At 30.1% G+C, this 19,309-nt stretch overlaps 1 protein-coding gene across 1 annotated transcript; it reads right to left on the reverse strand.

The window, feature by feature from the left end:
* Positions 1 to 946: 946 nt before the first annotated feature.
* On the reverse strand, positions 947 to 19,254 carry LOC130453085 (Golgi apparatus protein 1). Its single transcript, XM_056792677.1, has 9 exons — positions 18,429 to 19,254; positions 18,037 to 18,370; positions 17,272 to 17,416; positions 15,002 to 16,054; positions 3,430 to 3,618; positions 3,064 to 3,366; positions 1,551 to 1,794; positions 1,383 to 1,492; positions 947 to 1,220 (listed from the first exon to the last, which is right to left on the reverse strand). Exons 1-9 carry the CDS (start codon positions 19,129 to 19,131, stop codon positions 1,053 to 1,055), a joined length of 3,249 nt encoding a protein of 1,082 aa, XP_056648655.1. The 5' UTR covers positions 19,132 to 19,254; the 3' UTR covers positions 947 to 1,052.
* Positions 19,255 to 19,309: the final 55 nt, after the last annotated feature.

Here is a 19,309-nt window from a genome sequence, read left to right on the forward strand (position 1 = left end):
GATGTTGTCAAATCTCGTTTTTATATAAATTTAGTGATTTTAGTATACAGGACAATTTGGAGATCTCGGTGTGTTGCCAATTTTCCTGAGGTTTGATGAAGTAGGTATGCAACGTTGTAATAACACATCTTAGTTTAAGGGAAATTTCAAAATTTGTTCAACAGAACGAACGAGAAGTTGCCGAACCTCATTTTCATCAAAATCTGGAGAAATTTCACTATTTACAAACCGACATTTTTAGGATGCGATGTTGCCAAATCTCAATTTCCTCTAAATATTAGGGAAATTTTACTACTAACGAAATAAATGACATTTTTAGGCAGCGATGTTGCCAAATATCATTTTCGTCAAAATCTAGGGAAATTTTACGACTTGCTGAATCAATGACATATTTTTAGGATGCGATGTTGCCAAATCTCAATTTCCTCTAAATCTTAGGGAAATTTTACTACTAACGAAATAAACGACATTTTTTATGTTGCGATGTTGCCATACTTCTTTTTTCCCAAAAATCTAGGGAAATGTGATGACCTGCTAAATAAAGACATATTTCTGTTTTACGATGTTGCCAAAGATGAAATTCGCTTAGCTTAAATCTAAGGACATTTTGTTAATATTTGTAGGATGCCATATTGCGAACCCCATTTTGTGTCAAATCCGGGAAATTCTCACGATTTGCTAAATAAATTACGTTTTTATTATGAGATGTTGCCAAATCTCCTTTTGTCTTCGATCTGAGGAAATTCTACGGCTTGCCGAATGAATATCGCGTATTTATAATTAGCGACGTTGTCGAAGAAGAGTGCGCGATTGCCGTACTTATTTTCTCCTTATATTTAGGGAAATTTTTCATAGATAAACGTACCTAACCAAAACTAGGAAAGTTTTCGATAATTTTTGTTGCTTCGAAACGCGCGACGCCTGCAGACAAAAATAAAACAACGAAGTTATTTCGACATTTTTTTATTTTTTCTAAAAAATATTTTTATATTACTCTGTTATAGTCATAACATAACGTAATCGCTCGATGGCACGAACCTAATCTTTTTACGTCATTTATTTTTAAGTAGCCTGTATTTCCTTTTGGAGAACCGACCGCAAAACACCCCCACGAAAAATATCGCCCCTATCATCATAAACAAAACAATCGCGAAATAATTCTTGGAAGGCGACACCGACACCGTCCTCACCAGACCTTTCAGATCCGAAGGAACCTCGATCTGAAAAACAGAACGTAAATAAATTAGTGTATTAAGTGTTAGTGAATAGTTTAGTGTGTTAAGTGTTTGTGAATAGTTTAGTGTGTTAAGTGTTTGTGAATAGTTTAGTGTATTAAGTGTTAGTGGATAGTTAAGTGTGTGTAAATTAATCCTAACACTCACCACTTGAGCCGCGTTTCGGTACATTTCCAACCTCTCTTTCAACTTCTCTTTACAATCTCGAGACAAATCTTGTTCCGCGTTCGACATTACGGTTTTCAAACAATTAATTTCTGAAATGTTAAACGAAATATAAGAATTAATCGGTGAATCGTGTTCCAGTCGACTCACTTCTGCCGTTGCCTTGTTCGATATCTTTGCAATGGGTTAAGAGATCGAGAGCGCACGCTCTTTGTAATAGAGGATCGGCTTGGATATCGGCTTCGGAACCTTCGATTAAAGCGGCTACTTCGACGCGACATTCCTGCGTCGGGATCTCTTTCGATATGAAAGCGTTCTTTAAACATTCCACCGTGGCGCCGGATTCGTCTTCGTCCGGTTTGCATATAGTTTCCAATTCGTTTTTACACATCAACTAAATCAAATCGAAAACATTTCCAACAGTGGTCATTCCGAGTAACGCGTATTTCAAACGTCGGCCATATTGTCGTGATATAGTGTTGACCGCGTCCGGTCTCGTCTCGTCGAAACGATACTCGGGACGGTATTCGAAAGTTTTCTTGCGGTACGAAACGAAACTTTTAAAATTCTCGTCTCAAACGAGAGTCTCGCAAAACAAGGTTTGTCCCCCGAGACAATATGGCGACTGGTTATGACGTCATTCGGAAATGACCTAAGCACGACGGATATTTTAATTGAGAAAGTGATAAAACAAAAAGTATAGGAGATCTGGAATTGAATTATCTTTTATATAATCAAAAATCGACGATAGACAATCGATTATCACAATCCATAATAAGTAATCGAATCGCTAAACGACAATAGACAATCAAGAATCGATTATAGACAAACGAGAATCGATAACAGATAATCGATTACCATCAATAGACAATCCATAATAAGTAATCGAATCGATAAACGACAATAGACAATCAAGAATCGATTATAGACAAACGAGAATCGATAACAGATAATCGATTATCATCAATAGACAATCCATAATAAGTAATCGAATCGATAAACGACAATAGACGATCAAGAATCGATTATAGACAATCGAGAATCGATTACCATCAATAGACAATCCATAATAAGTAATCGAATCGATAAACGACAATAGACAATCAAGAATCGATTATAGACAAACGAGAATCGATAACAGATAATCGATTATCATCAATAGACAATCCATAATAAGTAATCGAATCGATAAACGACAATAGACGATCAAGAATCGATTAGACAATCGAAAATCGACGATAGACAATCGAGTCTTGACAATAGATCATCGAGTATCGAAAAGCGTTTGGTGTTTGATTGCCACAGTCCCACAACAAAACATCTTAATTTTAGGTCGTTTGTAATTGAAAATTAGTTTTTAAAACGTGATAAAAATTGACGTTTCGACCTATTTTGGTATGTATCAAAATATAAAACAAAAATAGATCGAAAAACTAATTGAAAACTAATTTTCAATAAAAAGCGACCCAAAATTGAGAAACATATAAAAAAAAGGATAAATAATTAGAAAAGATGATTTTTTGTTACTATTAGGTCGAAATCTTTTCGCATAACCCTCGTAGAACGAGGAAAATCCAAAATAAAACATTATGTTTTATATATAAATATTAATTTAATTGGTTGGCGTTTGTTTTATCACTTTTTCGACTGTATAGTAATTTACCTTTAAAAGGGGATCCATTTGGACGTTTAACGCCATCTCGCGTAATATTTCCGCAATCTCCTGTTCGCAATTATTCGACAACTTCGATAACTTGAACTGATTTTTCAAACATTTAATCACCAAATCTTCTGGTCTCTTATCGTTCCTAACGCCGATTAATTCTTTTTTACAATAACTGTTTATATCCGATTGGCAATTTTTTTGCAACGACGGATTCAATAGCGAATTCGAAGTTTGTTCCATGAGTCGATGCGTCACTATCAAACGACATTTTTTACTGAATCCCTTTTCTTCTTTGTTCAACTTACGAATAAAAATAATCGATATTCAAATAAGATAAATCGAAACGCTTATTATTAAACTTACTTTTAAACAATCGAAAACGTTTTCTTTTTTCGCTCTAGGACAAAATTGATCTATGGATTCGGCGCAATTGGTTAATAAAGCGTAATCGACGCTATTATCGAATACTTCGAGTTTTTGGATTTTGAAAACTTTTTTTCCGCACATCGGACTTAATTGTTCGTGCGGTACCATCTGCAGACATTCCAATACCTAAAGAACCGTTTCGAATATCATCAGATACATTTTAAAAAATCAGTATTGCGATCAGTGACGTTAATTTGTCAATGTCAATCTTACTGGTTAAAACTGGTAGTGGGTAGTTACACCGCACAGAGTACTCCGAGCAAATAAAAAGTGAAACAAGTATTTGAATATACGGGGATTAATCAATATAAGAAAGAAAATTCTACAATTCTAATTTATACGAGGATCAATCGATATGGAAAAGGACGTTTGCAAATTATATACGAGGATTAATCAATATAATACAGGACATTTTATAATTTCAAAAATATGTACGAGGATCAATCGATATAAAAAAGGGCATTTTCAAATTATATACGAGGATAAAATAATGTAAAACTAAAATTTGACAAGATTTTTAATATACGGGGATTAATCAAAATTAGAAAAAAAATTCTACAATTCTAATTTATACGAAAATCAGTCGATATGGAACAGGACGTTTGCAAATTATATACGAGGATTAATCAATATAATACAGGACATTTTATAATTTCAAAAATATGTACGAGGATCAATCGATATAAAAAAGGGCATTTTCAAATTATATACGAGGATAAAATAATGTAAAACTAAAATTTGATAAGATTTTTAATATACGGGGATTAATCAAAATGAGAAAGAAAATTCTAGAATTCTAATTTATACGAGGATCAATCGATATGGAAAAGGACGTTTGCTAATTATATTCGAGGATTAATCAATATAATACAGGACATTTTATAATTTCAAAAATATGTACGAGGATCAATCGATATAAAAAAGGTCATTTTCAAATTATATACGAGGATAAAACAATACAAAACTAATAATTTTGAATATACAGGGACTAATCAATATGATCGAGGACCAAAAAAACAAGAGTTCAGTAGAATATGTAATATACGAGGATTAATGAATAAAAAAATGGATACAATAAAAGCAGTTATTGTATATAAGGATGAAACATGGCATTTTATATACGAGGATAAATCAATATAAAAAAAAAACAAAAATCCTGTTGAATTTGGAAGATACGAGGTTTATCCAATATGTAATCGTATACAAGGGTCAATCGATGAAGAAACGGGACTTTTTTCAAATTATATACGAGGACGAATCAAAATATGATAGTACATTCGATAATTTTAAAAATATATACGAGGATCAATCAATATAAAATAAGAGACAAAATTCTGTTGAATTTGGAAAATACGAGGTTCGACGGATATAAAAAGAGACGTAGTTAATTTTATGATTATCTACGAGGATCAATCAATATAAAACGAAACATTTTGAAGATTGTAAACGACGAAAAATGAATATAAATCAAAATTTTGTAAGTTACAAATATACGAGGACCTTTCAATAATGATATACGAAAACCGAATAAAAGTTCCAATATACGAGGATCGATCAATATAAAAAAACCTTTTGAATTCGGAAGATACGAGGTTTATCTAATATATAAATATATACAAGGATCAATCGATAGAAAATGGGACTTTTTTCAAATTACATACGAGGATCAATCGATATAGAAAACAACCATATAGAATTTTTAATATACGAGGATGAAACAATTAATATAAGACGAAACGCTCCAAAATTTCGAAATTTTATACGAGGATCAATCAATATAAAATAAAAAACGGGGCGTTGATAATTTGGCGATTATATACGAGGATAAATCATTATAAAACGAAACATTTTGAAAATTGTATACGACGAAAAATGAATATAAATCAAAATTTTATATGTTACAAATATACGAGGACCCTTCAATAATGATATACGAAAATAGAATAAAAGTTTTAATATACGAGGATCAATCAATATAAAAAAACCTTTCGAATTTGGAAGATACGAGGTTTATCCAATATATAAATATATACAAGGACCAATCGATAGAAAATGGGACTTTTATCAAATTATATACGAGGACGAATCAAAATATGATTAGTACATTCGACAATTTCGAAAATATATACGAGGATCAATCGATATAAAAAAAAAAACAAAATTCTGTTGAATTTGGAAAATACGAGGTTTATCCAATATGTAATCGTATACAAGGGTCAATCGATGAAGAAACGGGACTTTTTTCAAATTATATACGAGGACGAATCAAAATATGATTAGTACATTCGACAATTTCGAAAATATATACGAGGATCAATCGATATAAAAAAAAAACAAAAATCTGTTGAATTTGGAAAATACGAGGTTCGACGAATATAAAACGAAACATTTTGAAAATTGTAAACGACGAAAAATGAACATAAATCAAAATTTTGTAAGTTACAAATATACGAGGACCTTTCAATAATGATATAAAAAAACCGAATGAAAGTTTTAATATACGAGGATCAATCAATATAAAATAAGAAACAAAATTCTGTTGAATTTGGAAAATACGAGGTTCGACGAATATAAAACGAAACATTTTGAAAATTGTAAACGACGAAAAATGAACATAAATCAAAATTTTGTAAGTTACAAATATACGAGGACCTTTCAATAATGATATAAAAAAACCGAATGAAAGTTTTAATATAAGAGGATCAATCAATATAAAATAAGAAACAAAATTCTGTTGAATTTGGAAAATACGAGGTTCGACGAATATAAAACGAAACATTTTGAAAATTGTAAACGACGAAAAATGAACATAAATCAAAATTTTGTAAGTTACAAATATACGAGGACCTTTCAATAATGATATAAAAAAACCGAATGAAAGTTTTAATATACGAGGATCAATCAATATAAAATAAGAAACAAAATTCTGTTGAATTTGGAAAATACGAGGTTCGACGAATATAAAACGAAACATTTTGAAAATTGTAAACGACGAAAAATGAACATAAATCAAAATTTTGTAAGTTACAAATATACGAGGACCTTTCAATAATGATATAAAAAAACCGAATGAAAGTTTTAATATACGAGGATCAATCAATATAAAATAAGAAACAAAATTCTGTTGAATTTGGAAAATACGAGGTTCGACGAATATAAAACGAAACATTTTGAAAATTGTAAACGACGAAAAATGAACATAAATCAAAATTTTGTAAGTTACAAATATACGAGGACCTTTCAATAATGATATAAAAAAACCGAATGAAAGTTTTAATATACGAGGATCAATCAATATAAAATAAGAAACAAAATTCTGTTGAATTTGGAAAATACGAGGTTCGACGAATATAAAACGAAACATTTTGAAAATTGTAAACGACGAAAAATGAACATAAATCAAAATTTTGTAAGTTACAAATATACGAGGACCTTTCAATAATGATATAAAAAAACCGAATGAAAGTTTTAATATACGAGGATCAATCAATATAAAATAAGAAACAAAATTCTGTTGAATTTGGAAAATACGAGGTTCGACGAATATAAAACGAAACATTTTGAAAATTGTAAACGACGAAAAATGAACATAAATCAAAATTTTGTAAGTTACAAATATACGAGGACCTTTCAATAATGATATAAAAAAACCGAATGAAAGTTTTAATATACAAGGATCAATCAATATAAAATAAGAAACAAAATTCTGTTGAATTTGGAAAATACGAGGTTCGACGAATATAAAACGAAACATTTTGAAAATTGTAAACGACGAAAAATGAACATAAATCAAAATTTTGTAAGTTACAAATATACGAGGACCTTTCAATAATGATATAAAAAAACCGAATGAAAGTTTTAATATACGAGGATCAATCAATATAAAATAAGAAACAAAATTCTGTTGAATTTGGAAAATACGAGGTTCGACGAATATAAAACGAAACATTTTGAAAATTGTAAACGACGAAAAATGAACATAAATCAAAATTTTGTAAGTTACAAATATACGAGGACCTTTCAATAATGATATAAAAAAACCGAATGAAAGTTTTAATATACGAGGATCAATCAATATAAAATAAGAAACAAAATTCTGTTGAATTTGGAAAATACGAGGTTCGACGAATATAAAACGAAACATTTTGAAAATTGTAAACGACGAAAAATGAACATAAATCAAAATTTTGTAAGTTACAAATATACGAGGACCTTTCAATAATGATATAAAAAAACCGAATGAAAGTTTTAATATACGAGGATCAATCAATATAAAATAAGAAACAAAATTCTGTTGAATTTGGAAAATACGAGGTTCGACGAATATAAAACGAAACATTTTGAAAATTGTAAACGACGAAAAATGAACATAAATCAAAATTTTGTAAGTTACAAATATACGAGGACCTTTCAATAATGATATAAAAAAACCGAATGAAAGTTTTAATATACGAGGATCAATCAATATAAAATAAGAAACAAAATTCTGTTGAATTTGGAAAATACGAGGTTCGACGAATATAAAACGAAACATTTTGAAAATTGTAAACGACGAAAAATGAACATAAATCAAAATTTTGTAAGTTACAAATATACGAGGACCTTTCAATAATGATATAAAAAAACCGAATGAAAGTTTTAATATAAGAGGATCAATCAATATAAAATAAGAAACAAAATTCTGTTGAATTTGGAAAATACGAGGTTCGACGAATATAAAACGAAACATTTTGAAAATTGTAAACGACGAAAAATGAACATAAATCAAAATTTTGTAAGTTACAAATATACGAGGACCTTTCAATAATGATATAAAAAAACCGAATGAAAGTTTTAATATACGAGGATCAATCAATATAAAATAAGAAACAAAATTCTGTTGAATTTGGAAAATACGAGGTTCGACGAATATAAAACGAAACATTTTGAAAATTGTAAACGACGAAAAATGAACATAAATCAAAATTTTGTAAGTTACAAATATACGAGGACCTTTCAATAATGATATAAAAAAACCGAATGAAAGTTTTAATATACGAGGATCAATCAATATAAAATAAGAAACAAAATTCTGTTGAATTTGGAAAATACGAGGTTCGACGAATATAAAACGAAACATTTTGAAAATTGTAAACGACGAAAAATGAACATAAATCAAAATTTTGTAAGTTACAAATATACGAGGACCTTTCAATAATGATATAAAAAAACCGAATGAAAGTTTTAATATACGAGGATCAATCAATATAAAATAAGAAACAAAATTCTGTTGAATTTGGAAAATACGAGGTTCGACGAATATAAAACGAAACATTTTGAAAATTGTAAACGACGAAAAATGAACATAAATCAAAATTTTGTAAGTTACAAATATACGAGGACCTTTCAATAATGATATAAAAAAACCGAATGAAAGTTTTAATATACGAGGATCAATCAATATAAAATAAGAAACAAAATTCTGTTGAATTTGGAAAATACGAGGTTCGACGAATATAAAAAAGGACGTAGTTAATTTCGCGATTATATACGGGGATAAATTATTATAAAACGAAACATTTTGAAAATTGTAAACGACGAAAAATGAACATAAATCAAAATTTTGTAAGTTACAAATATACGAGGACCTTTCAATAATGATATAAAAAAACCGAATGAAAGTTTTAATATACGAGGATCAATCAATATAAAATAAGAAACAAAATTCTGTTGAATTTGGAAAATACGAGGTTCGACGAATATAAAACGAAACATTTTGAAAATTGTAAACGACGAAAAATGAACATAAATCAAAATTTTGTAAGTTACAAATATACGAGGACCTTTCAATAATGATATAAAAAAACCGAATGAAAGTTTTAATATACGAGGATCAATCAATATAAAATAAGAAACAAAATTCTGTTGAATTTGGAAAATACGAGGTTCGACGAATATAAAACGAAACATTTTGAAAATTGTAAACGACGAAAAATGAACATAAATCAAAATTTTGTAAGTTACAAATATACGAGGACCTTTCAATAATGATATAAAAAAACCGAATGAAAGTTTTAATATACGAGGATCAATCAATATAAAATAAGAAACAAAATTCTGTTGAATTTGGAAAATACGAGGTTCGACGAATATAAAACGAAACATTTTGAAAATTGTAAACGACGAAAAATGAACATAAATCAAAATTTTGTAAGTTACAAATATACGAGGACCTTTCAATAATGATATAAAAAAACCGAATGAAAGTTTTAATATACGAGGATCAATCAATATAAAATAAGAAACAAAATTCTGTTGAATTTGGAAAATACGAGGTTCGACGAATATAAAACGAAACATTTTGAAAATTGTAAACGACGAAAAATGAACATAAATCAAAATTTTGTAAGTTACAAATATACGAGGACCTTTCAATAATGATATAAAAAAACCGAATGAAAGTTTTAATATACGAGGATCAATCAATATAAAATAAGAAACAAAATTCTGTTGAATTTGGAAAATACGAGGTTCGACGAATATAAAAAAGGACGTAGTTAATTTCGCGATTATATACGGGGATAAATTATTATAAAACGAAACATTTTGAAAATTGTAAACGACGAAAAATGAACATAAATCAAAATTTTGTAAGTTACAAATATACGAGGACCTTTCAATAATGATATAAAAAAACCGAATGAAAGTTTTAATATACGAGGATCAATCAATATAAAATAAGAAACAAAATTCTGTTGAATTTGGAAAATACGAGGTTCGACGAATATAAAAAAGGACGTAGTTAATTTCGCGATTATATACGGGGATAAATTATTATAAAACGAAACATTTTGAAAATTGTAAACGACGAAAAATGAATATAAATCAAAATTTTGTAAGTTACAAATATACGAGGACCTTTCAATAATGATATAAAAAAACCGAATGAAAGTTTTAATATACGAGGATCAATCAATATAAAATAAGAAACAAAATTCTGTTGAATTTGGAAAATACGAGGTTCGACGAATATAAAAAAGGACGTAGTTAATTTCGCGATTATATACGGGGATAAATTATTATAAAACGAAACATTTTGAAAATTGTAAACGACGAAAAATGAACATAAATCAAAATTTTGTAAGTTACAAATATACGAGGACCTTTCAATAATGATATAAAAAAACCGAATGAAAGTTTTAATATACGAGGATCAATCAATATAAAATAAGAAACAAAATTCTGTTGAATTTGGAAAATACGAGGTTCGACGAATATAAAACGAAACATTTTGAAAATTGTAAACGACGAAAAATGAACATAAATCAAAATTTTGTAAGTTACAAATATACGAGGACCTTTCAATAATGATATAAAAAAACCGAATGAAAGTTTTAATATACGAGGATCAATCAATATAAAATAAGAAACAAAATTCTGTTGAATTTGGAAAATACGAGGTTCGACGAATATAAAACGAAACATTTTGAAAATTGTAAACGACGAAAAATGAACATAAATCAAAATTTTGTAAGTTACAAATATACGAGGACCTTTCAATAATGATATAAAAAAACCGAATGAAAGTTTTAATATACGAGGATCAATCAATATAAAATAAGAAACAAAATTCTGTTGAATTTGGAAAATACGAGGTTCGACGAATATAAAACGAAACATTTTGAAAATTGTAAACGACGAAAAATGAACATAAATCAAAATTTTGTAAGTTACAAATATACGAGGACCTTTCAATAATGATATAAAAAAACCGAATGAAAGTTTTAATATACGAGGATCAATCAATATAAAATAAGAAACAAAATTCTGTTGAATTTGGAAAATACGAGGTTCGACGAATATAAAACGAAACATTTTGAAAATTGTAAACGACGAAAAATGAACATAAATCAAAATTTTGTAAGTTACAAATATACGAGGACCTTTCAATAATGATATAAAAAAACCGAATGAAAGTTTTAATATAAGAGGATCAATCAATATAAAATAAGAAACAAAATTCTGTTGAATTTGGAAAATACGAGGTTCGACGAATATAAAACGAAACATTTTGAAAATTGTAAACGACGAAAAATGAACATAAATCAAAATTTTGTAAGTTACAAATATACGAGGACCTTTCAATAATGATATAAAAAAACCGAATGAAAGTTTTAATATACGAGGATCAATCAATATAAAATAAGAAACAAAATTCTGTTGAATTTGGAAAATACGAGGTTCGACGAATATAAAACGAAACATTTTGAAAATTGTAAACGACGAAAAATGAACATAAATCAAAATTTTGTAAGTTACAAATATACGAGGACCTTTCAATAATGATATAAAAAAACCGAATGAAAGTTTTAATATACGAGGATCAATCAATATAAAATAAGAAACAAAATTCTGTTGAATTTGGAAAATACGAGGTTCGACGAATATAAAACGAAACATTTTGAAAATTGTAAACGACGAAAAATGAACATAAATCAAAATTTTGTAAGTTACAAATATACGAGGACCTTTCAATAATGATATAAAAAAACCGAATGAAAGTTTTAATATACGAGGATCAATCAATATAAAATAAGAAACAAAATTCTGTTGAATTTGGAAAATACGAGGTTCGACGAATATAAAACGAAACATTTTGAAAATTGTAAACGACGAAAAATGAACATAAATCAAAATTTTGTAAGTTACAAATATACGAGGACCTTTCAATAATGATATAAAAAAACCGAATGAAAGTTTTAATATACGAGGATCAATCAATATAAAATAAGAAACAAAATTCTGTTGAATTTGGAAAATACGAGGTTCGACGAATATAAAAAAGGACGTAGTTAATTTCGCGATTATATACGGGGATAAATTATTATAAAACGAAACATTTTGAAAATTGTAAACGACGAAAAATGAACATAAATCAAAATTTTGTAAGTTACAAATATACGAGGACCTTTCAATAATGATATAAAAAAACCGAATGAAAGTTTTAATATACGAGGATCAATCAATATAAAATAAGAAACAAAATTCTGTTGAATTTGGAAAATACGAGGTTCGACGAATATAAAACGAAACATTTTGAAAATTGTAAACGACGAAAAATGAACATAAATCAAAATTTTGTAAGTTACAAATATACGAGGACCTTTCAATAATGATATAAAAAAACCGAATGAAAGTTTTAATATACGAGGATCAATCAATATAAAATAAGAAACAAAATTCTGTTGAATTTGGAAAATACGAGGTTCGACGAATATAAAACGAAACATTTTGAAAATTGTAAACGACGAAAAATGAACATAAATCAAAATTTTGTAAGTTACAAATATACGAGGACCTTTCAATAATGATATAAAAAAACCGAATGAAAGTTTTAATATACGAGGATCAATCAATATAAAATAAGAAACAAAATTCTGTTGAATTTGGAAAATACGAGGTTCGACGAATATAAAACGAAACATTTTGAAAATTGTAAACGACGAAAAATGAACATAAATCAAAATTTTGTAAGTTACAAATATACGAGGACCTTTCAATAATGATATAAAAAAACCGAATGAAAGTTTTAATATACGAGGATCAATCAATATAAAATAAGAAACAAAATTCTGTTGAATTTGGAAAATACGAGGTTCGACGAATATAAAACGAAACATTTTGAAAATTGTAAACGACGAAAAATGAACATAAATCAAAATTTTGTAAGTTACAAATATACGAGGACCTTTCAATAATGATATAAAAAAACCGAATGAAAGTTTTAATATACGAGGATCAATCAATATAAAATAAGAAACAAAATTCTGTTGAATTTGGAAAATACGAGGTTCGACGAATATAAAACGAAACATTTTGAAAATTGTAAACGACGAAAAATGAACATAAATCAAAATTTTGTAAGTTACAAATATACGAGGACCTTTCAATAATGATATAAAAAAACCGAATGAAAGTTTTAATATACGAGGATCAATCAATATAAAATAAGAAACAAAATTCTGTTGAATTTGGAAAATACGAGGTTCGACGAATATAAAAAAGGACGTAGTTAATTTCGCGATTATATACGGGGATAAATTATTATAAAACGAAACATTTTGAAAATTGTAAACGACGAAAAATGAACATAAATCAAAATTTTGTAAGTTACAAATATACGAGGACCTTTCAATAATGATATAAAAAAACCGAATGAAAGTTTTAATATACGAGGATCAATCAATATAAAATAAGAAACAAAATTCTGTTGAATTTGGAAAATACGAGGTTCGACGAATATAAAACGAAACATTTTGAAAATTGTAAACGACGAAAAATGAACATAAATCAAAATTTTGTAAGTTACAAATATACGAGGACCTTTCAATAATGATATAAAAAAACCGAATGAAAGTTTTAATATACGAGGATCAATCAATATAAAATAAGAAACAAAATTCTGTTGAATTTGGAAAATACGAGGTTCGACGAATATAAAACGAAACATTTTGAAAATTGTAAACGACGAAAAATGAACATAAATCAAAATTTTGTAAGTTACAAATATACGAGGACCTTTCAATAATGATATAAAAAAACCGAATGAAAGTTTTAATATACGAGGATCAATCAATATAAAATAAGAAACAAAATTCTGTTGAATTTGGAAAATACGAGGTTCGACGAATATAAAACGAAACATTTTGAAAATTGTAAACGACGAAAAATGAACATAAATCAAAATTTTGTAAGTTACAAATATACGAGGACCTTTCAATAATGATATAAAAAAACCGAATGAAAGTTTTAATATACGAGGATCAATCAATATAAAATAAGAAACAAAATTCTGTTGAATTTGGAAAATACGAGGTTCGACGAATATAAAACGAAACATTTTGAAAATTGTAAACGACGAAAAATGAACATAAATCAAAATTTTGTAAGTTACAAATATACGAGGACCTTTCAATAATGATATAAAAAAACCGAATGAAAGTTTTAATATACGAGGATCAATCAATATAAAATAAGAAACAAAATTCTGTTGAATTTGGAAAATACGAGGTTCGACGAATATAAAAAAGGACGTAGTTAATTTCGCGATTATATACGGGGATAAATTATTATAAAACGAAACATTTTGAAAATTGTAAACGACGAAAAATGAATATAAATCAAAATTTTGTAAGTTACAAATATACGAGGACCTTTCAATAATGATATAAAAAAACCGAATGAAAGTTTTAATATACGAGGATCAATCAATATAAAATAAGAAACAAAATTCTGTTGAATTTGGAAAATACGAGGTTCGACGAATATAAAAAAGGACGTAGTTAATTTCGCGATTATATACGGGGATAAATTATTATAAAACGAAACATTTTGAAAATTGTAAACGACGAAAAATGAACATAAATCAAAATTTTGTAAGTTACAAATATACGAGGACCTTTCAATAATGATATAAAAAAACCGAATAAAAATATTCGATATACGGGGGACGAGTTAATATAAAACTGACCTTGGCTTCTCCGGATTGGACGTTTTTGCAAAATTTCCTGATGTCCATCAAACAAAATTTCTTCAATTGCGGATCGTAATCGATATTTTCCCTCTGCTGGAATATCTGCGCCTTCAATTGTTGTTTACATTCTTTGGGTATGAAACCTTTGTCGCCGTTTATGGTGGCGTTCAAAACGTGCTCGCTCAAACATTCGATAACGTCGCTTTTCGTCGTCGACGCGCCGCAAAATCTCTTCGCGTACGGTTTACAAGCCACTTTGAATTTATATGTGAATCTGTAATCTTTCAACGATATTAATTGAAAATGTTCGACGCTCGCCCGGCAATTCGGCGTCGATTTCACTTGCGGATTATTCTTATTGCCGATCAAACATTCCACGATATCGTCCTCGTCGGCGCACAAATCGTCGATTATTTTACCGCAATATTTCGATATGTACGGATTCAATTCGACGCGTTGCGATTCGATTTCCGTGAAAGATTCCACCGTATCTCGACATTTATCCTGCAGCTCTTCCAGATGCTCTTGCAGACACATCATTTCCTCGCCCTTCTTCAATTTATCCTGGCAATAGAAACTCAGATCTTTAACGCAGGCCTCCTCGATTTCCGGTTGGAGATGGACGCTCAAAGCGCGTTGTCGCATCACGCGCTGCACTTGTTCGAGGCACTGTTTGTCCAATTTCATCGATTCGTCGGTTAGATACGCGTATCTGTAAAGACAAGGTAGAACTTGTCGCGAATAACTCGGTGCCGAGCTGTCGGTATCGAAATGGCAACGTTTCGTCGCGTCCGCGCTGCAAGATCTGTACAATTGGGGATCCAAGGCGAAATCTCTCGCCACGAAATATTGGATTTCCAAAAGGGCGTTTTCGCAATCCACCGTCATTATTTCCGATCGCATATTATCCATCAGACAAGACATAACTCTGCCGTTTCCGCCTCTGACGTTCCGACACGCCACTTTTACTACGGCGTCGCAAGCTTGACGTAAAACCGGATCCACGTTCCAATTTTCGCCGGGATCCACTTGGTGCATCAAATCTTCCAGCTGTTGTTCGAAAATTAACCGACAATTGGTATGTTGCAAATGGACGGTGACGATCGGTCGTAAAACGTTTTTTTTTTTGAAATTTTGTACAAAATATACCATCAAATCGGATTCGTTAACACATACGAGGGCGGCGAGATAAGTTTTCACCGAGTCAAATTCGTAAATTTATTTCGACCGCGGATTTGACAAAAAAAAAAAATGAAAAAATGACAATATCTGTCGGATTTTTTTGATAACAAATCATGGAATATTTGTACAGTGACCATTTTACATCGATGGAAACCGTCAAAAACTGATTAAACCTTTTCCAAAGTAGTCGCACGTCCTAGTGCCTGGAAAGCGGTTACAACGATGGATAACGTGGCGAAAATCCAAAATATCGTTTCCTTCGAGAACCAGGACCTTCTCAACAATCCTTTCCCGTCCTGAACACGGTGTCTACAACGTCGAAACTGGATCAGATTCGCCTCGACGTGCTCCGACGAGCGAAGGCGCGGTTTTCCTCTCAGTCGCCGTCCTCCAGGCACCGTATCGATCAGAAGGTATCCTAGCCACCTCAGACGCGCCCCCGGATGAACGACTCGTAGGATATTACGTTACCAAACAGTACAAAATCCTCCCAATTGTCATCGTCATAGTCCGTGTCTCGCGTTCTCGACTTCGGAGCAATGTTTGATGTAATTTAAATTAATTTCCGTGTCGTTTCGTAACAAAAAACCACTAGTATTCGCAAGAAACCAAGAAATAGTCAATTTCACCCGGTTAACATACTCTAAAGATTGCCCCATCGGTTGGAAACGTGGTGGACACTGTTTTCTCGAAATGGGACTTATATATATTATTTGTGGGACGATTTCACGCAAAAAACGCCATTTTTACGAAAAAAATTGTACTTTTCAATCATGACAACGCACTAGATTCCATTTACGACCTCGCGATAACCAAATTAAACCAAAAACTATTATCCGTCCACTGTATTCTCCAGATTAGGTCCCGTGCGAATTATATGGTTTCAAAACTTGAAAAAATCACTAGTTGCGTAGAAATTTAAGTGAAATGAGTTTTATTATACGTATTTTTGACTGAAACATCGAGAAAACTCAATTTTATACCTCCAATTTTTGTATATTTTTGTCGTAGATTAAATATTAAACGTTTTCCCTACATACAACCGATCGTCACTATTTATAAATCACCCTGTATATAATACTCACGGCTCTCATACAAGACGGTCCTAATCTAGCTGCTATATTCCTAGCGTGACCCATCAAACAATGCAAAGTTTTACCTCCGATACCGTATTCTTGACAAAACATGGCCGTCTCATTTTTACAATTATTCACAACTTCGGGAGACAACCTATACAATAAGAAAATAATTGTATAAAAAAAATCAATTTGCCAGTGCTTATATTGCATCCCTTACCCCAAAAACCCCAAGAAAAAGTCGCTTCCACCCCTTTTCGGGTACTAGAAATAATCTAACATGATTCACAATTATTAATTGGTCTTTCTTGGCTAAAAATTGGAGCTCAGAGCTCTAATTACTGCTTGGTTATCAGATAAAATGATAATCTTGACCAGGATTTTTAGTTTCGGTTGTTTTGTAACCATCCTAATACCATTTGAAGGCAAAATCAATGATTAATAGAGGTTATAAAGTGGTATTTTTTTATCCCACCTCGTATATATAATAAATAACAAAACAAATGTAATCGAATCGAAGTATAGCAGAGGGAAGGAATCCTACATCAGGACCGACCAAATCAACTAGATTCTCATAAAATAGGAGCTCAGAGCTCTAATTACTGCTTGCTTATCAGATAAAATGATAATCTTGACCAGGATTTCATGGTTTTTAGTTTCAGTTGTTTTGTAACAATCCGGGTTCAATTTGAAGACGAAATTGGTAGATAATAGCAGTTATAGAATGATATTTTTTTACCACACCTTGTATATATAAAAATTGACAAAACTTACCTGTAATCCTCCATCAACATTCGCCTATGTTCTGTAAGTTCGCTATCACATTCAGAACTGATGTAAACGCTGGGATTATTGGAATCTTTTCTAACATAATCTTCCAAACACAATAAAATCTGAGCTAATCTGACGGATTTATCGCTAGACAAATTTTTTTTACAACGCGTCTTTTTAATATCCTCTTTACAAGCCCTTAGTAATCCCTTGCTAACTCTAAACTCTTGAGAAATCAATTTTTCCCTACGTCTCAAATGCTGTCGGCATTTGGTGGCCAAAGTCGAATCGTCCAAGTGTAATTGGTGTATTAAGCAAGGAAAAACTCTACCAGATCCTTAAATTACACCACAACTAACTTAGATATTGAACAAATTTTAATTTCATTGACTAACCTTCCAAAAATTTTCCGCAGTATCTTTGGTAATCTTCTCTGCATTCTAAATAAAGCTGGGCGTCTAATTTTATATTATTAGATTGTAATTCCGATAAATGGAACACTTCTTTCCTACATTTATCTCCGACTTCCAAAATTCTATTTTGTAGACACGAAACTGATTTAATTTGAGAAAAATTATCTCCGTCTATAACGCCACATTGAAATTTTTTTATATCCTCATTGCACTGATCTAAAAAGTCCGATATCCACTTGTAATCGGTAAAAGCGATACTCTCCAGGCGATTAATTCCTCTATAACAATCTTGATTTTCGATATTATTCACTTTATCTACTAAACATTTTAAATAATTATCTCTTTGGCACTCGGTTTTTTTTAATTCTTGTCCGCAGAACGGCGAAAGGTACTGTTGTACCCCGTCGTATGCGGTAATGTTTCGTACTCTACCCCAAATTATATTCTGGCATTCCCTATTTAAACGATTCAGTTGCTGTGGATTGGACGCTAATAAACACTCCAATATAAGAACGTCGTCTTTTTCGCTTAAATTGTGGCATATAATGCCTACGTCTTGGCACGCTGGTTCGTCCACTATAGACTTCGTTGATATGTTACGGCCAATTGGATCGGATAATATTAATAAAAAATATAGATGAAGTAATAAGATTACTGAAAAATTGTGCATTGTTTTGTTATACATTTTCTTAATAGATTTTTTAATTACTTATAACTAATTTTTAAAAAAATGCAATATAAACACTACATGTCATTTATTTTCACTTATCGGTTTTATTGTGCATGACCTAACTTCATTATAATAAATGACAGTATAAAAATAAAAACGATAAAACCGTAGACTTTTAAACAATTAATACTAC

The sequence above is a fragment of the Diorhabda sublineata genome, chromosome 2 (assembly GCF_026230105.1).
Source record: "Diorhabda sublineata isolate icDioSubl1.1 chromosome 2, icDioSubl1.1, whole genome shotgun sequence".
Taxonomy (NCBI): domain Eukaryota; kingdom Metazoa; phylum Arthropoda; class Insecta; order Coleoptera; family Chrysomelidae; genus Diorhabda; species Diorhabda sublineata.

What these genes read in the sequence shown, in the direction of transcription:
- LOC130453085 (XM_056792677.1), bottom strand. Translation starts at nt 19,131, where the DNA reads ATGTATAACAAAACAATGCACAATTTTTCAGTAATCTTATTACTTCAT. An exon ending in TCCAATCCGGAGAAGCCAAG is followed by an intron (nt 3,619 to 15,001) that starts GTCAGTTTTATA and finishes ACGGTTCTTTAG; the next exon opens with GTATTGGAATGTCTGCAGAT. An exon ending in ACGTTTTCGATTGTTTAAAA is followed by an intron (nt 3,367 to 3,429) that starts GTAAGTTTAATA and finishes TTTATTCGTAAG; the next exon opens with TTGAACAAAGAAGAAAAGGG.